General features: G+C 42.7%; 1 protein-coding gene across 1 annotated transcript in view; it reads right to left on the reverse strand.

Moving 5' to 3' along the window:
* LOC147733076 (uromodulin-like) overlaps positions 1-11,285 on the reverse strand; it is a 164,367-nt gene extending 153,082 nt beyond the window's left edge. The window contains exons 1-2 of the mRNA XM_086958917.1: positions 11,237-11,285; positions 10,773-10,865 (exon numbers count right to left, since the gene is read on the reverse strand). Coding sequence (XP_086815043.1) covers positions 10,773-10,865; positions 11,237-11,285 — 142 coding nt within the window. The remainder of the gene's footprint in view (positions 1-10,772; positions 10,866-11,236) is intronic.
* Positions 11,286-19,023: the final 7,738 nt, after the last annotated feature.

Genomic DNA, 19,023 nt, shown 5'->3' on the forward strand with positions numbered 1-19,023 from the left:
CATCACGCTGATGACTCAGTGTATGAATCACGTGAGTCTTTTGTAGTTCTTTCTGTAACAGAACTACTTGTTCCCAAAGCATTTTATGCTTGATTGTACCACCTTTTGCATCTTTGAAACCGTTTTGAACCCAGTTCTGCAAGTATTCATTGTAAGATTGAACCCAGTAATCCGAATCGCACACTATGAGTGTGGAGAATTCGCGATCAGTATTTTCAAGCGCCATCTTAAAAGCCTGTAGTTCAGCTCGCTGATCTGTGTAATCTCCTAGAGATTGAGCTTTTGTGACCATAGGTCAGAATTTACCATCGCGCCAGCGACCTTTAACAATCGCACACACAGCACTATAAGCTTGTTTACCCCCCAATTGCGGGCGGTGCTGATCCGTCTGTATAAATTATACATCTGTAATGTTCTAGAGGCAGAATCTCAGTGGGCAAAGGACATTCTTGTTCGTATTGTAAAAATTCTTGAGTTTTCAAGTAGGGGTCAAAAACATATACAACGTCTGTTGCAGCAAGATAATTAACCCATTGTATTCATCTTGGATGTAAAGCTTTTGCATTCGGAATGTTCGCTTTTGTCACAGCCTCTAAGGCAGGTACAGGAGTAACGACTTTTATCCGTTTTCCCTGCGCGAGGGCTCTCTCTTTTTCTACTGCAGTTTGAACCGCTGTCAGAATTTTTTCTGATGAAGTGAATTTTATTTCAGCTTGTGTGTACAAGTGTGATTTGTAAGCTATTGGTACCTTTTCACCTTCATTTATGGAGAGGTACGTGATTCCGCATCACCCTGGGATGATTCGGCTTACAAGGTTGAGTTCGTTTAAGCGTGTCTGTAAATGGGTTGTTGCTAACATGTCAGTTTGTACTGAACGTAACATTTCTGAGTTCAATTAGTTTGTTTGAAATCAGGTTTGATTAATTCGTAGAGAGGGAAAACCCTTTCTGCCGAGTTCAGAATGTAAGTCCTTCTGAAATTCAGGAATCCTAGAACTGAATGTAAGTTTTTCAGCGTTTTGAAGGTTGGAGTAGCGCACATTTCTCTAAAAAATTGCTGGCAGGCTTTTGCCTTCACTTGAAAGTTCGTATCCTAAGAATAGGACGTTCAGGTGGGCAATTCTTGATTTCTTAAAATGTAATTTGTACCCTTCAGAGGCGAAGCCAAGTATTATGGTGTTCACCTTGTTCAAGTGCCTGTCCAAATCATAGTCTGTAAGATAGATGTCATCAACATAAGATAATGCCTCATCATCATACGTTTGTAATAACTCTGTTACTCTGGCTGAAAATAACCCCGGACTATTCTTGAATCCCTGGCGGAGACGACAGAAGTTACGCTGTGTCCTCATAATTGAGAAAGCGGTCAAGTACCTGCTTTCAGGTGCGATATTTTGACAGAAGAAACCGTTTGAAATATCTAATGTTGTTTTATATTTTTTGCGCACGATGTTGTTCATCAGTGCTGCACTGTGTGCATTTTGTACTGCAAAGGTTTTGCAACAAGAATTTAAATGTCTGTAGTCCAAAACTAGACGATTTGTATTGTCTGGTTTGGAGATAGGAAACAAAGGATTGTTCATGAACAAGGTGCATGTTTCAATCACCCCTTGGTATTCAAGTTGATCTAGGATCTCCCTGACCTGTTTTTTAGCTTCTTGCTTAACTGGGTACTGCCTCTGAGCAGTAGGTTGATTTTTTATCTGGATCTTATGGTAAGGTGGATCCTCATCCCATCCCACATGTTTTTTTATATAAAGCTGGAGCCTATGCTACAGCCCATTTTCAAATTATAAAAAACAACAAGGGCACCCAATCGAGTCAGCACAGGACCTCGGGGAACATATGAGTAAAGACAACAGCGGTCTTATGCAAGGAGGGATATAGTCAATAGGTAAATATAGACACTATGGAAACTATATTGTAAATTGACTTGCCCAGCCGGGCAGAGGTCTAATATTTAATTTAGAACCACAATATTAGGAGATGCCTTCAACAATTTATTGGAGATGGGCACAAGCCTGTGCCCAGACGTTTACAAATTGTCATTGTTAGCGGAATGGATAGAAGGTAGAGAAATGTTTTTAGGCAAAAGCTATTGTTTTCTGTGCATATAGCAATAACAGAATTCACATTTACACCATTACTTGAAATATAGTAACAGATACACAACAGAGTATATGGTGCAGAAGATGTCGACGGCGTTTCGATCCCATTACATAGTTACAGGGATCATCATCAGGACTGAGTAAAGCCTAATCATTCCTACTGTGCATGTTTAAATTGTCCTTCACTGGTTTTAGCGTCACGTTATGCTATCACACTCTCATTTTATTCACTTTCACTGTAATCCTAGGAACCCTTCACTCACCCTTCATGGCCGCCCCATGTCCTTTTATTTTTATTTTGACCATGTGACTGCCCTTCCCACCCATCATGGCCGCCCCCATGTCCTTCTTTTATTTTTATTTTGACCATGTGACTGCCCTTCCCAATCAGTGTGCATCCCCTATCGCCACTCCCATCATGTGACCGTTCCCACCAATCACCAAGGTATAAATTTACTTCCTGGTTGCTCGCCTGTGCACCGGCCTGGGAAGCACTTGCAGTCGTCTGTTAAGGTAAGCGTATGGCTACCCACCACCCCGCTCTCCAATCCCTTGAGGCATTTTGTACCCCCTTGCTTACTAAGCCTAAATTCCTCCTTGTTTGATTCCCTCAGGCTCGTGAGGAATCAGCCCATTGTTGGCGCCTCAACCACTCCACGGAGTAAGCTCTTTTTCTTACGCGCTTTACCACGAACGACCTGGACTCCCATTACCTTGTTAATGTTCCCTCTCGTAATTTTAGGAGATTGATCGCCGTGGCATACCTGCCAGAAACCCAACCCTGCCAGAAACGTAATCACCATTTAAGCTGCCCGTTTAAATTGGGACTATCCGGTTCCTCCGCGGGTGAGTTATTTAGCCAGCGCCCAATTTTTGATTCCTGTTTTCAAAACTAATTGATTACTTATAGACTCTCCGGTCCCTTTGCAGATAACGACTGCCCCCTACTCCCTGCCACCGGCCGGCACCCACTGTGTGCGCCTCGCCCAATGCGGTAAGCTTGTAGATTGCTTGGTAGGCGATCGCGACCCCTCACTTCTCACCGATAACCTAGTTACTTCTTTAGTACCGAGTACGTGCCGCTCTTTCTTCGCCGAAGTAGAAGTCCCTGTGCGTTACATGCATGTTATGCACGCCTTAGGACACGCATCCATCACTACTGCAGGATCTCGCCAAAACTCTGGTGTTTAGCACACGGCCTGGGCACCAACTAGGCACACGGCAATATGAAGGTCATTATTCTCTGTCAGGCACAATAAGAAAAAAACACGGACGTTGAATGAATGCATTAGCTTTAAAGCAAAGTTTTAAAATTCTTTTACTTCACTTCTCGTGCACAAAGCCTTGTTATAGGCCCTTAAGGCAACTCTGAATCTCACTTATGTTTAAATTACAAATGTAAGTGTGTAGCGATAACTAAAATGTGTCCTCTCCTGGACAAACTTCCTTATTTTTCTCCCCCCTTTCCTTTAGGCTATCATGGCTAGGAATGATTAGGCTTTACTCAGTCCTGATGATGATCCCTGTAACTATGTAATGGGATCGAAATGCCGTTGACATCTTCTACACCATATACTCTGTTGTGTATCTGTTACTATATTTCAAGTAATGGTGTAAATGTGAATTCTGTTATTGCTATATGCACAGAAAACAATAGCTTTTGCCTAAAAACCTTTCTCTACCTTCTATCCACTCCGCTAACCATGACAATTCGTAAACGTCTGGGCACAGGCTTGTACCCATCTCCAAGAAATTGTTGAAGGTATCTCCTAATATTGTGGTTCTAAATTAAATATTAGACCTCTGCCCGGCTGGGCTAGTCAATTTACAATATAGTTTCCATTGTGTCTATATTTACCTATTGACTATATCCCTCCTTGCATAGGACCACAGCCCATTTTCAGGCATAGGTGTATTTTTTATGAATAGGAATATGGTTTGAGAAGGCTGGCATAATAATCTCTACGCCATGTGGCCACTCCCTGACAAATTCAGGTGGACAGTCTTTTTCAGCCAGAAGGATCTCATAACCCTTAGATAGCTTTTGTCCAAAAGATTGCTTTTATTTTTCTAGTTATGTCACCCTCTATCCGGAGTGCTACTTCATATAATTTATGGGGTACACTAACCCTGGTATCGGCAGTTTCAACCTGAATGTATTCATTCAGGTCCACTGTCTCTAGATGATCCTTCAGAATCTTGCGAGCTATAGTAACTTCTGCTGCGTTGCCCAGCATTGTCTGGGCCCACTCCCCGTTCTTGTGTTGTGTCCTCAAGATCTTCGGCATGTCTGATTTTTGGACTTGCTACCTTCTTCTTGGTGAATTGAGTTTTCTTATTTTGTGGAATGTGTTGATCGTCTTTGGACTTCACACGTTCTTCCTTGTGTTCTGATCGCCTCTTCTTTTGGATTTCTGTGAGGAAGTCTGAAAGGTACGAGAGGAACGTGTATCAGTATCTTGATATCTATCAGGTTTTCTCAAATTATCCCTGTTTCTAAGGCTATACCTCTTTTCAGAGGGCTTCTTTTGAAGAGACCTACCTCTGGATTGAGAACGCTTCTCTTTAGGAAGTTTCTTTCTAGTATCTTCCCACTTCTTTTTAGGAGTAGTGAGTGTATTTTTAATAAAAACTTTTTCAGGATTTTCGGTCATTTCGGGCTTTACTGGTTTCCCTCCCAAACTATCTCTACCTAGTTCTTCAAAGGATTTTTCTATTATTCTGGCCAGTTCATATGGTTGCTCGGTTACATCAAGTTATTTTAGTTTTTGATGGATTGCCACGGATGCTGCTTCACCTTTAACATTAGCTAATATTATAGCTGAGACCTGTTTGAAATCCTTCAGTAACTTCATACCGAGATTTAAAGCAGGTTCTGTCCCGTATTCTTTTTGAATCTGTCTCACGACGTCTGGTATCACCGCCATGGACGGAACACCATGTGTTTTTTATGTAGATTGCAGCAAAGACTGTCACAAGTGTCACAGTCCTCCAGGTGTGGTGCGATCCCCATTAGTAAACAGATTGTTAGAATCCTGTGTTTCTCATGAGGTGTACTATCGGGAAATACTGCCTCGATCTGAGTAATTTTTTGAGCTAACCAGAATGGAATTTGTTCCCTTTTTGTGGGTAATTTACCAATGACTGATTGTATAGTCTGTGGTGTAATTTTTTTGTGTTCCCTTGATTAAGGGTTTGCTGAGGAATTCTTATAGCAGGTTGGACTGTCAGAGTATGCATGACATATTGTATCAATTGTCTATGTATTTTAATTAATTGTTTTAGCTGAGCTAACAGTTCTACATCTGTCATTCTTTCAATGTCAGGATGTGGTATATAGCTGGCTAGTACAGGCCATGTTGCTCCTCGTCTACCTAGTGTACCTAGCCTGGTAATGTGATTTTGATGTTGTAGGGCGCCTTTAAACCGGAGCTGATGCTCTTGGTGAGTTAGTGGAATTTCAATGTCCTCGAAAGGAACGAATTCCCCTGGAAGTTCCTCTATGTTGTAGAAGTGGAGCACATGTGTTGTTGGATTTGCTTCTGGGAAGATAATCCATGAATAGAATACCTCTGTCTGCCGATATTCATGTGCCTCTATGACAAATATAACCCTGCCACCATTTGGTGATAGGCCATTTTCTATAAGATTTATAGCTATTGATTTCCCTACATTTTCCAGGATGAATATAGCATCGGCGTCATTTTGTTGGAAACCTGTAACATCTAAACCCGGTCGGGATGTAGATACTGCAGTTCCACTGGCCCGGGATTATCCTCGTCTGCCATTTTGTTGAAAGTTTTGCAGAGCAAGTTTTAAGGAGACAAAGATAAGGTGCACAATATTTTTGGAACATTGTATCCTTCAACGTTGAACAAAAACAAAAACTAATACATAGGATTTTTTGTACTACTCAATTATGGCAGATATTTTATCCTTTTACCCACTCCAGACGTCTATTGGAGTATTTTACAGGAAAAAAGGGGTCTCTGTGAATAGCACGGCTGAGTTACTCTAGTATCTAGCGTTAAATTAGTGCCTTACCAAACGTTGGGCACCATGTAGTTTAGTTCCTACATTCACAATAGGCTCTGCCCATTGGAATAATATATCCTATAGATGTGACGTAGGACTTATGTCCACTAGGTCTCTATCGAATATATTAAACTTAATTGTGAGTGCCAGCTAGCTCAGAGGTCACTAGAAACTTTCTCAAGTTCACAAGAAGGGATTCGTTTCTGACAACCGCATAAACATGACAACTTTGTTTCCCCTAGATAAAATTGATCTTCAGAGTCGGGGAAACAATAATTAGATATTTTACTGAGTCATTCGTACATGCTTCGGAAGGGCAAAGAAATAGAGAGACAGGAGTTTTCAATTAAAAGGAATATATTGAACAGTCTTCTTTCTCATGCAGAAGAAATGAACTGCTACAATCGTAATACTGGCTGCAAAGTATAATGCATACAGCAAGAAGAGTATTATAAAATAATACTGTAAAAGCATGGTATGGTTTCTAAGCCTTAAAATACATACATAAAAGACTAAAAAGTACTCAACTGGTGCTTCTAAAATACGCCTACCCCGATGTACCTAACCTAAGTCTAGTATGAGGGAAGAAGTAAGTGTGGTGTAGAATAAGTTTAGTGTTCTTTTGCCAAGAATCCATCCAAGATTTCTCTTAGGGTCTAATCAGCTCCATACCTTGGTTTAGAATGAAGGCGGTCAGTCTCAGGACTCGATTTCCCAACAACCTGCAAGGGTAGCTTGGAAACACTGGAGCTGGATTTCTCGGCAAGAGAAAAGACAGCGTCTCTCTCAGTGCGTCTGCTGGAGGGTCGGCTTCCTTCGGCACTTGCTGTAACGAGATGCGTCAGGCAAGTAGACAGTCGAACTGCTCCAAACCATTGTGTGTTTGCTATGGCAAGTGTGGGCATATTTATACCTTGAAGGTGCCAAGTTTGACGTAAAGGTGAACATAATAATGTCATCAAAGAGTCTTAGTTCTTCGAAAACTCCATGAGTTCTTGGACAAATCAATATTCAAGCAAGGGGAAGTCCCTAACTGCTGAAGCCGAGTTTTCCAAGAAATCGTTGTGGATTGTCGGAACTAGTGGAAGTAGCCATGCCATATTTGGACTGCATGAGCTATGTCTAAATATGGTTATGATTTCTATGCCTATATAAGGACAGGGTGATTTATACCTATATTTGGGCATGAATCTGGAAACTTACACTAGGGTCCTAAAATGCTATACAACAACTGGAGGTACCTGGTTGGCTAGTTGACCGCCAGGGGACCTCAGGATTCAAGGGGACATAATCCCCTACTTAAAACACGCCATGGGGCGCGTTTGCACAGTGTTGAAGGTAGGGGGCGGGCCTTAGGTGATATGTGTGCAGACACACCTGTGGCGCGTTTTAAGTTGGGGAATTAATTCCTCTTCAATCCAGAGGCCCCCTAGGTGCCAACTAGCCCACCAGGCACCTCCAGTAATTGCCACGGAGCTTTGTTGCAGAGTGTTGTAAAAAGGGGCATGCCCTCTGAACACCTCTCTGCAACGCAGCTCCCTGGCACATACTAGAGGTACCTGGTGAGCTTATTGGCCCCGAGGGGACTGCAGGATTGAAGAGGAATTCATTCCCCAATTTAAAATGCACCACATGGCGTGTTTGCACACATGTCACCTCAGGCCCTGCCCCCTTCCTTCACCATTGTACAAATATTCCTCTAAAATCAGCCGAACTACGAATTCCGATTTACTCACCTGTTATCAGGAGAGAACCTAGTGCTGCATCTTTTAGCCCAGCACTGACCCTGAAAAGTATTTCTAAGCGTACTTACCAGTAACTTGTATTTCCTTCCATAGGAATCCATTGTGTGGTTTTCACCAGAAAAGTTTCTGTGGCGATTTTTGAAACGTACAAATATTCCTCTAAAATCAGCCAAACTATGAATTCCGATTTACTCACCTGTTATCAGGAGAGAACCCAGTGCTGCATCTTTTAGCCCAGCACTGACCCTGAAAAGTAATTCTAAGCGTACTTACCAGTAACTTGTATTTCCTTCAATAGGAATCCATTGTCTGGTTTTCACCAGAAAAGTTTCTAAGTGTATTTTTTTTTAAACTTAAAATATTATAAAAAATTTGCCTGTATGACTTAAATTCATTCTTTCAACTGTTTACAGGAGATGCAGCAGTGCTGGATCCAGGATCCACCACTGAGTAAGAAAAGGTAACAATAACACTACTTACTTGCTAAGTGAATTTCCTTCCATAGAGTAACATTGACTGGTTTCACTTGGAAATTCTTCTAAGTGTGGAGTTTTGGAACTTTAAAATCTATATAAATAAAAATGTAAATGTTTGTTTGTTCAAAATCATAAATCTCCGAAAGTTCTCCACCGATTGCTTTGAAATTTTGACACAACGTTGGATTCGAATACGCGCGTGTTTTTATATACACAACCGTGGATTCGAATACACATGTGTTAAATACGCGCGTGTTTTTGATCGAAAGCCTGAACAAACACATACAAATGTAAATGTTAGTTTGTTCAAAATCGTAAATCTACTAAAGTTCTTCACCAATTGCTTTAAAATTGTGACACAACGTTGGATTCTAATACGCGCATGTTTATATATACACAACATGCAATTCGAATACACGCGTGTCGAATATGCACGTGTTTTTGATCGAAAGCCCAAACAGACACATAAAAATGTCAATGTCCGTTTGTTCAAAATCTTAAATCTCCGAAAGTTCTTCACCGATTGCTTTGAAATTTTGACACAACGTTGGATTCAATTAAGCGCGTGATTATATATACACAACGTAGGATGTGAATACGCGTGTGTCGAATACGTGTGTGTTTTTAATCGAAAGGCCAAACAGACCCTATCAATTTGGTTGCTGTGCAGCAACTACAAGGGACGCATAGAGACAATAGTCTGCATATATTAGGATGGACAGTTGGTGTCAGGATGGCAGACCGGGAAGTGGGTGGAGGGAGGAGTAGGTTCACTTTCCAAGATTAAGAAGGGACACATAGAAACAATAGTCTACATATATTAGGATAGACAGGTGGTGTCAGGATGGCAGACCAGGAAGTGGGAGGAATTGGTTCACTTGGCAACATTAAGAAGGGACGCATAGAGACAATAGTCTACATATATTAGGATGGACAGTTGGAATCTGGATGGCAGACCGGGAAGTGGGTGGAGGGAGAGGGGAGGAGTTCATTCACTATGCAACGTTAGCGCATGTTTATATTTACACAATGTTGGATTCGAATACACGTGTGTCCAGTATGCACCTGTTTTTAATCGAAAGGCCGAACAGACCCCATCGATTTCCTTGCTGCCCAACAACTACAAGGGACAGATAGAGAGAATAGTCACTAAAACATATTGTATACCGACAAGCAATGTGAAATTAAACATATTAGAAACGTGCTCTTACTCTTTTCTTTCTCTTCCATTTAACCAGACTAAGCCACAGCAACGAGTGGCCTAGTACAGCAAGTATTCCAATAAAATCAGCAGAATTTACTTCCAGTGACTGGTTTCACTTGGAAATTCTTCTAAGTGTGGAGTTTTGGAACTTTAAAATATTCCCCAGGAATTTCAATGGTTTTATACGTGTGAAATGTCTAACTAACTATAACACCCCTAAAACTATGTTTTTTTCAGTGAATTTCTAAGGTTTTTTAAATGCTTATTCCTAACTATAGCTTGTCTGAAACCTATGGTTTTTTCAGTGAATATATATATATATTCCACAAAAAATCCTCTCATTCAAGGATGACGACGCCTTGTGTAGCTGGTTAGAATTACTTTATTCGGCCTCCATCTAACGCTTTTCGGCTGCCCAGCAGCCTTGCTCACCGATAAAAGAAGCAGTGAGAACGGCCATTTTTAACACATACTGTGTGCTTGCTACGTGTCACATGAAAAACTACAAATAAAAAACTGTGAAAACAGACTCGTAGGTTTTTACAGCATTTCCCACTCTTGGTGTGAGTTAAGTTTGATAATAATTGCCACAGTTGGCGTCATAATAAATTTCATTAGGCATGATATATTTTTAACATTTTCGTATTTAAAATAAGGGAAAAATGACAACTCATGTCATATAATCAATGATAAATTTCATTATTGCAGACACTGTTTTATACCATCTTTTACAATTCAAAATCAACAACGCACACGCATTTTGCCCCCCCCCCCGAAAAAGTGATATTTTTCTGAAATACTTAGTCAAAAAATTTACATAATTACTTTTTTGCTAATTTCTGTTCAAACAATGATTTAACGAAAATGTGTGCTACAAGTCAAACTGTTGTTTCTCCAGAAGAAACTTTCTGCACACTTTTTCATCCCACAACTAAAAAAAAAAATTTCCTTTGCAAGGCTTTAATAGAATTTCAGTAACAGTCATGGAAGGAAAGTGTGTAAAGCTTCCAGATAGATATGCCTCTTTGGCTGTTTCAGAGCTGCTTTGCTGAAGACCCATCACAAGATAAACGCATGGCCTGATCTACTCCTCCTGTGCGCATGCACTGTAGGTTCACCTCTTATTGGCCTGAAGTAAAGCTGTTATTAGAGGTCCTTACTAGAGGTGCTCATGTGAGCTGAGACGGGTCACCTCTTCTCTTACCTGAATAATGGTACATGGTCAGGTTGCACAAGCAGGTGTTTGAGGTAGTATTAAGATACTCATCTATGGCACATGATGGGGCCTGGGCCGAGGCTGCAGAGAAAGAGAGGAAAGGAGAGGGAGACAGAAAGGGTACACGTTAGTGAAATCACTCAGGCCCCTTATCCACCTCAAAGTCCTTCTTCAGCAAGCAATGTGCAGCAATCATAATACAACAAACAACACAGTTAATCCACTCTGGGTTACATTTTTACAAAATATAATACATACGCAGGAACATAGGTTAAGAATGAAAGGAAGTTGCAGGATTCCAGCAAAAGAGCGCCTCCTACTGAACTTCCTCCCACTGATAAAAACTTAAGGGTACTGAGGAAAAGGGTGATGCTGTCCTTTTTCTCTGATATAGAGGTATACAGAAAATGAGAGGGGAGACGGTGAAAGCTCAAAGGGTTTTAAGTCCTCACCTGTGCGCACAATGCTGACAGCGAGGGCAATACTCAGCCAGGTCAACATCTTCCAATCTATGGTACTGTTGAAGCCTCTAGAAGACAAAGTTAGCAGTTAGCTCATGTGTAGCCAGCAACACACTGGGGAAGTAACCCTCACTGATGCATCTGCACAAATGACACACTTTGAGATCTCATGCACCTAGAAACTGTGTGCCCACTAGAAGTGATAAGAGCTTCTGGATTTGAAGCGTTTGCCACAAATCCTCAGCGCTGCACATCATTTGGGAGTAGAGACCCTCATACAGCATGTCGATCACTAGAGCACATTGTAGGACTGCATGCGCTTTAGGTTCAGAAATGCACATTGGGTCTGCTCCTGGAACCATTCCTTATAACGTCTGGATGTCTGGGTCATGGATCAGATCTTCTCGACTCACGACCTACCGGGATTCAGGCCTTCGCCTGGTGAGCCCATCCCTAGAACACATTGTGGGGTCACCCGTTCTTTAGGGACAGTGGTAATAGATCAGCCTGCTCATGGGATCTTAGAAGAACTTCTGCATATGCACAGCTTAAATGAGATCCTTTATGACCCGCAACGTTAGGGGGTAAATATCCTCACACAGCGCGCCCACCCCAAGGCACACTGTAGGATTGCAAACATCTTAGACCTAGAGTAATAAGAGCAGTCTACTCTCAGACACAAATGAGAACATCTGCCTTCGAAGATCTAAGAGCAGAGCACCCCACTTCAGCAGCTGCGCTTACGGCAGTGACACCCGCTCACAAAAGCCTGTTAATAAAAACTCTGCAATCATGCAAAGACTCCGCTGGCATACAGACTCCTTTCTCTTTGGAGCTGTACGCATCCTTTTTTTGTCCCAGTAGCTCCTGTGATGCGTCCATGCAAGAACCAGTCACCAAGATGATGGCACCCGCTGAAGCAAGGCACTTGTCGCATGAACCACAAGGTGCTAGTCTCAGCACTGTTCCCTTCAGATGTGTAATGGCAAACCCTGTTTTTAAATTACTACACAACATTGGTCTATTCCACTTGAGGTGCATGTGTAGCATGGTGTGTGTATTGGTGTACAGTTAGTTTACATGCCTATCAGATGCTTACGTTTTATGGTTTGTGTGTTGACACCTCCCGAGGATTGACACCTGGTCCATAACCATACAAAGAGTACAAACAATACTACAGATATTCATTGTGTGCTGTGCAGTAATGCACATATATATCCCTCACAGGCATCGTCACATTCTGTATGGTAAATGTTCAAATCTTACAACATGTGCAGCTTACAGAGATGATACATTCTAGACCAATATATTGCTATTGCTTCAAATACACAGGGATCTATATACAGTCTGTGTGTTGAATATACATACAGCGTACTGTAAGCAATCCTGAGGCCCTCGTTATGATTGACCCAGAAAATGAGCATGATTTACCAATATTAGCTGTATAAGGAAATCCGGGAATTGTGAAAATCCCCCTTAAAAATGACGAGTTTAACAGAAATTGAGAATTTTTCCTCCAATTAGCCTGGTAAATCCTCAATCTCACCAGGATTTTCACGGAGGTTTGAACAGCTTTCGCTGTAGATCTTATAATTCTGATGGGGCCATTAACTCCTCTTACCACCCAATGAGAACTAAGGGGCCACTCTTAATGATCGCCTCAGCCATGTATGTACTGGGACAAGTATGCACGTCCAGTATGAGGTGTCAGGAGGGTGCTGACTAATGGCAATGAGGCTCATATTATTTAAGAGAAGAAGAGAGGATATTACGACCTGGAGGTTTTTGAAGTTTTCCTATCCCTGGAGTCCTGCTTCCTTTGGGAGTGAGAATAATGAAATCGTACAAAGAGGCACCCATATCCACACTAAGCATAGATCTGACAAGGCTGCATCAGACAGTGTGCCATGTATACATTTGCTGATGTTTACCTCCTTGATCGATGTCACATAGTCCCTTTTCCAAATAAATTAATGACAGGGCGGAAGGGATGGTAGCACTGTTCCAGAGATGGGAGAGCTTGTCAGAGAAATAATGCCCATCTTGGTGGCCACCAGTTCCCTTCTATGGTCACTTGGTGACCAAAGATGATTGCCCGCGTTTATGTCAGGAAATGGCTGAACCTTTCCTACATGGCACACTGTCTGATGCAGCCTTGTCCGGTCCATGCTTAGTGTGGATAGCCACCTTAAGCTGAACACAGACAAGACGGAGATCCTCAACCTCGGGCCCAACCGCTCAGCATGGGACGACTCCTGGTGGCCTCGTCACTGGGGACACCCCCCGCACCCACCAACCACGCATGCAACCTAGGAGTCATCCTCAACTCGAAACTCACCATGACCAAACAAGTCAACACTGTCTCCTCCACCTGCTTCAACACCCTCCATATGATCCAAAAGATCTACAGATGGATCCGGACAGACACAAGAAAAACAGCCACCCAGGCCGTAGTCAACAGCAGACTCGACTATGGAAATGCGCTCTACTCCGGCGACCCGACCAAGCTCATCAACAGACTGCAAAGAACCCAGAATGCCTCTGAACGCCTGATCCTCAATGTCCCATGCTGCGACCACATCACGCCCAACCCCAGGAACTTGCACTGGCTTCCTGTGGACAAAGGAATCTCCTTCAAGCTCCTGATCCACCCACAGAAGGCACTCCACAAGACCGGCCCAGCCTACCTCAACAGCCGACTTTCCTTCTACATACCCAACAGGAAACTCCGCTCCACAGACCTCTCCCTGGCCACCATCCCACGCATCCAGAGAACCACAACCGGAGGCAGATCCTTCTCCCACCGCGCCGCCACAACCTGGAACACCCTTCCCCTCATCCTACGACAAACCGAAGACCTACAAACTTCAGGAGACAACTCAAGACCTTGCTGTTCGACCAGTAGCTACAGCACCCCTCTTCTTGCCTCCCTCAGCGCCTTGGAACCCTTGCAGGTATGTAGTGCGCTCTACAAATTATTTGATTGATTGATTGATTGAGTAACTGACAGGGAATTGAATATGTTTTTGAGCCAGGCCTGAGACTCTGGAACCCACAAGGGCACTCAGCGCGTGCAAAAATACTTGCTCAAAGCATATAATTGTGTGCTCACCATGAAGTCAACGACACGCGGACCAGGAAGAAGCTGTAGATGAAAAGGGATATGCTGAGCATAGCACCAGTTTAGTAGTCCAGGAAAATTTCTGGCTCCTGGACAACCGGGCGGCTGTAAGGTTGCGACCGGTAACAGAAAACCTGTTGAGAGACTGCTATAAGGAGGTTTTCAGGGTGAGGACTGATACCTGTTTCCAAGATTAGGTATGCCTCAGAAAACCTGCCTTCATTAACAAACACCAAAATTGTAAATATTCCTCACTGCTCACGTTTCAGGGCATCAATGTCTGCTATGATAGTCCCATATCATTTAGACCAGGAAATGTAGGCCAGTTACACTCTGATTTTGGGCTCGGCGCCTGAATCTTTCTCTTATTCTTAAAATGAGTAAACGTGCAAATGTAGCACTGATGGCCCTTCTATAGAGCCCGCTGCTGTAGATAACAAGCGATAGTCCTACTGGGAGGGTCTTGTCACAGATGTTTTTGCACGGCATCCCCGATGCTTCCTAAGAAAATATTAGCAATATACTGAATGTATCAATCCATCATGGTGCAGAGGCTGTTGCATGCAATTGTAGAAATCACCGTCTTTGCCGCACCATTCTTAGCACAGAGGAAGGGCTGTGACTGGAGTGTCATAAACCCCAGTACTGCGTCCCACAGCACAGGAGCCCCACCCAGCAGATCGTCCTATAAATGCAGGTGCTGTGGTAAAAAAAATAATCGGACTATTTTTCTATACATTAAATGACAATAAGGATAGCTCAATAATAAATGAGAGGCAGAGTCCGTGGTATCTGAGTCATACGGGCTTTAATTAAGTGGCTCGAGTCACTGGACATCGGGTTCCATCACCACTAAGGTTCAGGAAGGGATATTCAACGTTTTATTAACATCACACATTATATATAGTAAAACGGTATAATTGCAATGAATACAGTAGGCGTAACAAGTGAAAAGAGAGAGATAAGAACACATGGGCGTAAAAGAAGGCGTGTAAGGAGGCGTACACGTAGGCGTGCACTCGATGAGTCACAGAAGTGTCATAAGTGGGTGTATGCAAAGAGAAAGTTTGCAGGGTCAGCAGAAACCTTTACCACATATGCGCGCGCAACTGAGCATGACGTAGTATAGACGTGTAACTGGGGAGAGCTGGGGGCTTGACTTTAGCACTAGTAGAGGAGTCTGGTGTCTGGGATGTCAGAACGACCTGCACCTATAGCATATCTGATATCTTGTGTTTGGAGGATGTATTGTCTGAAGTAAAAGGTCTCTCGGGCAGAGGCCATTCATTACTGAATGCTAGTGCGTACATATGGTTCTTCATGCACTAGTTCTTTCAACGTTTTTATACCAAGCAAGTTTTCTGGACATGACTTCGTAAGTAACAAGTCTGTAGTACGGGACAATGGACCAACTTCTAGAGAAACTGGCTTTGACACTTCGTTAACAATAGGCTTTCCTGAAAATCCCAGGGAAATATTTCGTGAGCCTGAGAGGGGTGCCCCTGGAACCTCGTCATGACTGATGGTAGTTCTGCTCGCCCCTGTGTCAATCAAAAATTTTCTGTCTTTCCCTAATACCTGACTATGTACATAGGGACCCTCTTGATCTACAGGAACCTCGATAAGGGGCAAGCCAACCTCCCTCTCTAGGCTGTTTCATGAATAATGTTGATAATCGGGGTAATCTGACTGTGCATACTGGTACATTTGCTGTGTAACTTGTTGTGTGGCAGCTATGGGCTGGGGTACGGCTACTGTCTGTTGCGTGTTCTGAGGAGTTTGCGTGTTCTGCGGAACATGTTCTTGTCTAGGAGGACGCAGTCTTTCTTTCGTCTTGCCTGTAGCTATATTGTGTTTCAGGACGGCACATTCATTTATATAGTGACCTGGCTGTTTACAATAGATGCACGTCCCTTTTACAGGTGGCGCGCCTTTTTTCGGACCATCGGCTGCCGGAACAGTTTGGGCAACTAATACTTTCATTTTCGTGTCTTTCATGCGTCTCTTTTCGTGTTCTTGCTCCTCTCTAATTCGGTTCTGATGGTACTGTAACATTTGTAACATTTGGGAAGGGGTATTAGCTTGCCAGGTACTCTCAACCTTTAGTACTCTATTTTTAACCTGTGGTATAGAATTCTCTACTAATTTGGTCACAAACAGATGTGGATACGATTCACTACTTGTTTTTAGGCCGCTATTTATAATGAAAATTTTTCGAATCTAGAATAGAAATCGCTAGTGTCTTCATCTTGTTTCTGTTTGCAGGCAGAAATAGCATCCCAATCTTCCTTTTTAGTTGTCAATAACCTCGGCAAGACCTGTACTAATAATTCTGGTAATGCTTTAGCTTTTTCCCCGAGGCCAGTACCAGGAGTTCGTATATTTTCCTCGTCTTCTAATTCTGTCCAACTAATCTTTTTCTCTCCCACTTCCCATTCTTTTTCTTTAAGTTTTTCGTAAATACCTGCAGGCAACAGAACTTTTAACATTTTAAGTATATCAGCATATGTATACTCTCCCATGCGGAGCATGTCTTTCAATTCACGGTGGAACCCTGCTGGATCTTTATCGTGACAGGGCACTAATTTTTTCATTTCCAATAATTCCATTTTCGTCAAGGGTGTGTAAACGAATACTCGATGAAGTGTACCTCCATTATCTCTAACGGGATGAACCTCTCGTAAGGGATTCTATCTGTCTATGTAAAATGTTTTCCTTACTGGGGGTGGAACAGGAACGAAATGTGGAGTCAGGAAAGTCCTGTATTTGTGTCGCTGTTCTAGGATGACATTAATTAAATCAGTACCTAGGCCTCTCCATCTACCTAGGAGTAACTCTTCCAATATATTATATAGGGGACCTGGATCAGAATGCTGACTTTCGTACAATGTAATGAGATGTTGAATCATGTACATACCAGCTAAGCGCTGTTCTTCCGGAGGAAGACTCAAAAATGTTTGCGCTACTATGTCATCTTTATATACGCTAGTATTGCCAGCCCATTGTACTGCTGACCAGGCTAGTTCCTGTTCATGCATGGTACTAAGTTCACTATAAGCTATTCGTTGTTTCAGTACTTTATCAGTGGCTTGGAATAGATGTTCAAGAGAACATTGTTCTGGTATGGGAGAAAGAAAACTTTTCTTACATTCTGGGCGTATAGGTCTATCAAAGGGTCTCGCCCTACCTACGTAATTCATTTTTTCCGGGTTCTTGATTTCTATATCCTCGTCTTCTGAGACTTCATCCTCCTCTTTTTCGGCCTCCCTTTCCCTTTCCCTCTCATGTATCTCAATGATTTCTTTACAAATCTTTTTGTACATGGCTTCTATACAACTCTGTTTATCATGTTTACCATCAGCTATGTTATCACTCCATTTTGTCAGGGTTCTCATCTCATCTTTGTCTTTACTTGGCTGGTCTTGTTCCCTTATCAAACAATTAATCAAAAACTGTAAGATCAAACGTTGAACCTCCGCTTTCCTATGTGCCATGGCCATGTGAATACTTTCTGGTCTCTCCCCCGTTCTAATGAAATGGTATATTTTATCTAAATGTTCCTTCATGTCTGGTAGAACACTCAAATAGTTTGCAACGCGTCTTACACGTAATGAGTATACGAGCATTTGGCCTTCACCTGGTACTGGATCATATATACAATCAGTAATGAACTGTTTAAGGGCTGCGTGAGTAGCTGCTTTTGGCGTGCGCTGTAATGCTAGATCTCGTAGTGATGCTCGTTTTACTTGAGGCGGGGTGGAGGAACCTCCACCCGCTGCTCCTAAATTGAGATCGCCTAGACCTGCGCCTGGGTCGACCATTACTGGCTGTGCTGTCGCTGGTAGTGTAGCTGCTGGTAACGTTGTCACTGGTATGGTAGGTTGATCCTGAACTACAGGTGCTGGGAGAAAAGGGTTCGGAGGGGGGTTGGTAACAGGAGGAACAGTGAGGGGGATCGTGTTAACAGGGTGCTGAGGAGGATTATTAGTAGGTGGTACATGTGCATTGACATACTCTGGAACAGCGTCATCTAAATAGGAAGAAAGGAAAATGTCCGCTGCGGTCTGTTTATGTCGGAGTTTAGTTGGGACCAGTGGGGGCGGCAAATTACTGGGTACTTCCGGGGTCGCCTTAGGTAGGCCCTCGGCGAGAAGGGGGTACATGCCTTTAATAAGGGCATTTCTTTGTCGGTCTAATTGTTCTGCTCTAACTCGTTCACCTTCTTCTAGTAATTCTTTTTCTTGGGCTTTTTCTGATGATTCCCTATTTCTTTCTGCTTTTCTAATTTCTTTCTCTGTTCTTCTATGCGCTTCTTTACGCCACAATTCTATGGCATCTTTCTGGGATTGTCTGGCTTTCTTTTTCCAAAGTGCTTCTTCTACTCTCATGATGCAATCAGCATCCCATGTCCCTGAGACAGGCCATCTATATTTCTCTTCCAGATCTTTGGTATAGTCAACCCATAAATCTAAATACAGTATGGCATCTAAGCCATGTTTATGGTACATAAAATGTCCGGGAGTGTCCCTAGGTGAGACGGGAACTGCCTCTTCGAGTATCCCTTTCCTGGTTCCTATCTGACGTAATTTCGAAAACAGCGGCATATTTGAACTGACCTGAACAATAGCACATTAAACACGAAAAAAATTGTAAACAG

Source organism: Lissotriton vulgaris, chromosome 2_1 (genome assembly GCF_964263255.1).
Source record: "Lissotriton vulgaris chromosome 2_1, aLisVul1.2, whole genome shotgun sequence".
Taxonomy (NCBI): domain Eukaryota; kingdom Metazoa; phylum Chordata; class Amphibia; order Caudata; family Salamandridae; genus Lissotriton; species Lissotriton vulgaris.